The sequence below is a fragment of the Octopus sinensis genome, unplaced genomic scaffold, assembly GCF_006345805.1.
Source record: "Octopus sinensis unplaced genomic scaffold, ASM634580v1 Contig17391, whole genome shotgun sequence".
In the NCBI taxonomy this organism is placed as follows: domain Eukaryota; kingdom Metazoa; phylum Mollusca; class Cephalopoda; order Octopoda; family Octopodidae; genus Octopus; species Octopus sinensis.
This window is the reverse complement of record NW_021835024.1, coordinates 1,311-5,000: the sequence shown is the minus strand read 5'-3', so window position 1 is coordinate 5,000 and position 3,690 is coordinate 1,311. Positions and strand designations below refer to the sequence as shown.

At 43.0% G+C, this 3,690-nt stretch overlaps 1 protein-coding gene across 1 annotated transcript in view; it reads right to left on the bottom strand.

Moving 5' to 3' along the window:
- The window catches only part of LOC115231100, a 15,459-nt gene extending 12,390 nt beyond the window's left edge, over positions 1–3,069 (bottom strand). The window contains exon 1 of the mRNA XM_029801185.2: positions 2,896–3,069. Coding sequence (XP_029657045.1) covers positions 2,896–2,977 — 82 coding nt within the window. The 5' untranslated portion in view covers positions 2,978–3,069. The remainder of the gene's footprint in view (positions 1–2,895) is intronic.
- Between the last annotated feature and the right edge of the window lie 621 nt (positions 3,070–3,690).

Below are 3,690 nucleotides of genomic sequence, written 5' to 3'. Positions count from 1 at the left end.
ATATATATATATACAACGGGCTTCTTTCAGTTTCTGTCTACCAAATCCACTCACAAGGCTTTGGTCGGCCCGAGGCTATAGTAGAAGACACTTGCCCAAGATGCCACGCAGTGGGACTGAACCCGGAACCATGTGGTTGGTAAGCAAGCTACTTACCACACAGCCACTCCTGCGCCTAGTTCTGGACAAAGTACAGATACATATCCGGTAACCCATGCTGGTCGTATGTAAAAAGCACCAACTGAGTGTTGTGCCACATGGAGGCAGTGACAGGTGACCAAGACCCTCGATGATATGCCGTGCTTGTGTTGACCTGTCAAGCCAAGTGAGACTTTAGTTGTGGCCAATGTCCGTGTCAGATTAATGGTACCTGTGCTGGTGGCACATAAAAAGCACCCAATACACTCTCAGAGTGGTTAGTGTTAAGAAGGGCATCCAGCCATAGAAACCTTGCTAAATCAGATCGGAACCTGGAGCAGCCCTACCGGCTTACTAGTTTTCAGTCAACCCTTCCAACCCATGCCAGCATGGAAAGTGGACGTTAAACAACGATGGTGATGATGATGATGATGATATAGTGGATGGAAGCACTCCGTCGGTTGCGACGACGAGGGTTCCGGTTGATCCGATCAATGGAACAGCCTGCTCGTGAAATTAACGTGAAAGTGGCTGAGCACTCCACAGACACGTGTACCCTTAACATAGTTCTCGGGGATATTCAGCGTGACACAGAGAGTGACAAGGCCGGCCCTTTGAAATACAGGTACAACAGAAACAGGAAGTAAGAGTGAGAGAAAGTTGTGGTGAAAGAGTACAGCAGGGATCACCACCACATCCCCTGCCGAGCCTCGTGGAGCTTTTAGGTGTTTTTCGCTCAATAAACACTCACAACGCCCGGTCTGGGAATCGAAACCGCGATTCTATGACCGCGAGTCCGCTGCCCTAACCACTGGGCCATTGCGCCTCCACTAATGATATAGTATATGTGGTGTAATGTGATTTGAGGGAGATTCGGTTGCTATTTCTAACAGGTTGAGAATTTTCCCACAGCCTCAATTTTTTTACTCAATAAGACACACGGCTATTGTTGCTGTTGATGTTGTTTAGCCACAGGTCAGATTTGATGAAGTTATAATCATAGGCATTCCAGCAATGACCATCCTGTTGGTATTTTATCTTTTTCCCTACAAATTTTTAATGACATTGTCCAATGTGTCCTTCTTCTAAGACCATCAGGTGTGGTTTGAGGAAGATTTGGCTGTTATTTCAAACAGATCAGGCAACCATGTATGTTGTTGTCTAGCCCCAGGCCAGTTCTGATCCAGACAGGCCTATGATCAAAGACGTTCCAGCTGTGACCATCCCATCTTTAATTCAGGCATAGTGTATCTAGGACTACATTATCTAATGTGTCGTATAGTAGTTAATATTCGTGGCTAGAATTGTTGTTTAGCCCAAGGTCAATCCCGATCCAGTAGAGGGACCCATGATCAAAGGTGTTCCAGCTATGACCATCCCCTCTTTTATTCAGGCATAGTGTATCTAGGACTACATTATCTAATGTATAGTATAGTAGTTAGTACCGGTGGCTATAGTTGTTATTGTTGTTTAACCCTAGGTCAGTCCTGATCCAGACAGGCCTATGATCAAAGACGTTCCAGCTGTGACCATCCCATCTATTATTCTGACATAGTGTATCTAGGACTACAGTATCTAATGTTTAGTAGAGTAGTTAGTATTAGTGGCTGTTGTTGTTTAGCCCAAGGTCAATCCCGATCCAGACAGGCCTATGATCAAAGACATTCCAGCTCTGACCATCCCATCTTTTTTTCAGACATAGTGTATCTAGGACTACATTATCTAATGTATAGTATAGTAGTTAGTACCGGTGGCTATAGTTGTTATTGTTGTTTAACCCTAGGTCAGTCCTGATCCAGACAGGCCTATGATCAAAGACGTTCCAGCTGTGACCATCCCATCTTTTATTCAGGCATAGTGTATCTAGGACTACATCATCTCGTGTATAGTATAGTAGTAAGTATTAGTGGCTAGAGTTGTTGGTATTTAACCGTAGATCAGCTTAGATCCAGTAAATCTATAACGATCGGTATTCTAGCCGTGACCATCCCACCTTTTGTTGTGGAATGCCACATCGAAGACTACATTATCTAATGTGCGTGTATTAGTATGCATTGTAGGCCACAGTTGTTGTTATTTAACCCCAGGTTGGCCCAGATCCAGTCGATGCGCGATCGATGCCTTCCAGCTGTTACCATCCCGTCTTTTATTGTGGCATTGTCCATCTAGGACAACATTATCTCATGTACGCCTTTCTTTGTCTCCTGGTTTTTGTTTTTTTTTTCGTCTTTTAGCTTTGTTTTTTTGCTTTTGTTCTGTGCGATTCGAAAGAAATCTATTATTTATGGCAGATCGAGAAGAACGGATGAAAGCCTGAAAGCCAAGGGAAACCAAAGTCGCTAGAATTAGTGATCGAAGCCATTCCAGCCATGCCCACCTCGCCTTCTGACGAATCGGAGGATGTTTATTCATACGTCTCTTTCTGATTATTTAAAAAGAAACATATTTTTGTAAAAAACGAAGAAGAAGACGAATGGTTTTGATTGGAATGCGATTTTGGCTGTTATTTCTAGCAGATTGGACGAGGAAGTGGCGAAGACGAGTAAATTATGGAGAAATCGGGGAATCGGTGGAGAAGGGAAAGACCGGAGGGGATTAGATATTAATTTCGACACATAAAATATTTAGAAAAACAGGAATCAGGAAAAGAAATGAGAAAAACTGACGAAAAATCATAAAAAAAGACGAAATATTTGCTGAGGTGAGTCAAGGGTTGGGGGAAGAAATAATGGAATATATGGAAATCGGGAGACTTACTTTGTGCCACAACCGTCTTACTGTCTCCGACTAAGTGCAGTACGAGGGTTAGAAAGTGAAACATCGCCCGGCTGCCGTCCATGAGAAGCTTTTTCAAGAGATTTCCTTCGGTTTTCGTCCAAAAATCACAAAAATTTGTTGAGGGAAGCCATGTCAAGGAAAGATAACTCCGTTGCTGCTGTTTAACCCCAGGTCAGACCTGAACGGGACTCAGCCGGCTTTGGATCAAAATTTGATCAGATTTTATTTTATCAGCACCAGAAAAACCGAAATTTAACTTTTTTTTTTATTATAATTCCATTGAAATTCAAACTGATTTAAAGCACTATTGACCTTGTTCCAGTATTTCACAGTTTTTCCTTTTCTTTTTCTTTTTTTACTTGTTTCAGTCATTTGACTGCGGCCATGCTGGAGCACCACCTTTAATCGAGCAACTCGACCCCGGGACTTATTCTTTTGTAAGCTCAGTACTTATTCTATCGGTCCTCTTTTGCCGACCGCTAAGTGACGGGGACGTAAACACACCAGCATCGGTTGTCAAGCAATGCTAGGGGGACAAACACAGACACACAAACACACACACACACCACCCCCACACACACACACACACACACACATATATATATATATATATATATATATATATATATATATATATATACTGGCGAGCTGGCAGAAACGTTAGCGCGCCGGGCGAAATGCGTAGCCGTATTTCGTCTGTCGTTATGTTCTGAGTTCAAATTCCGCCGAGGTCGACTTTGCCTTTCATCCTTTCGGGGTCGATAAATAAAGTAC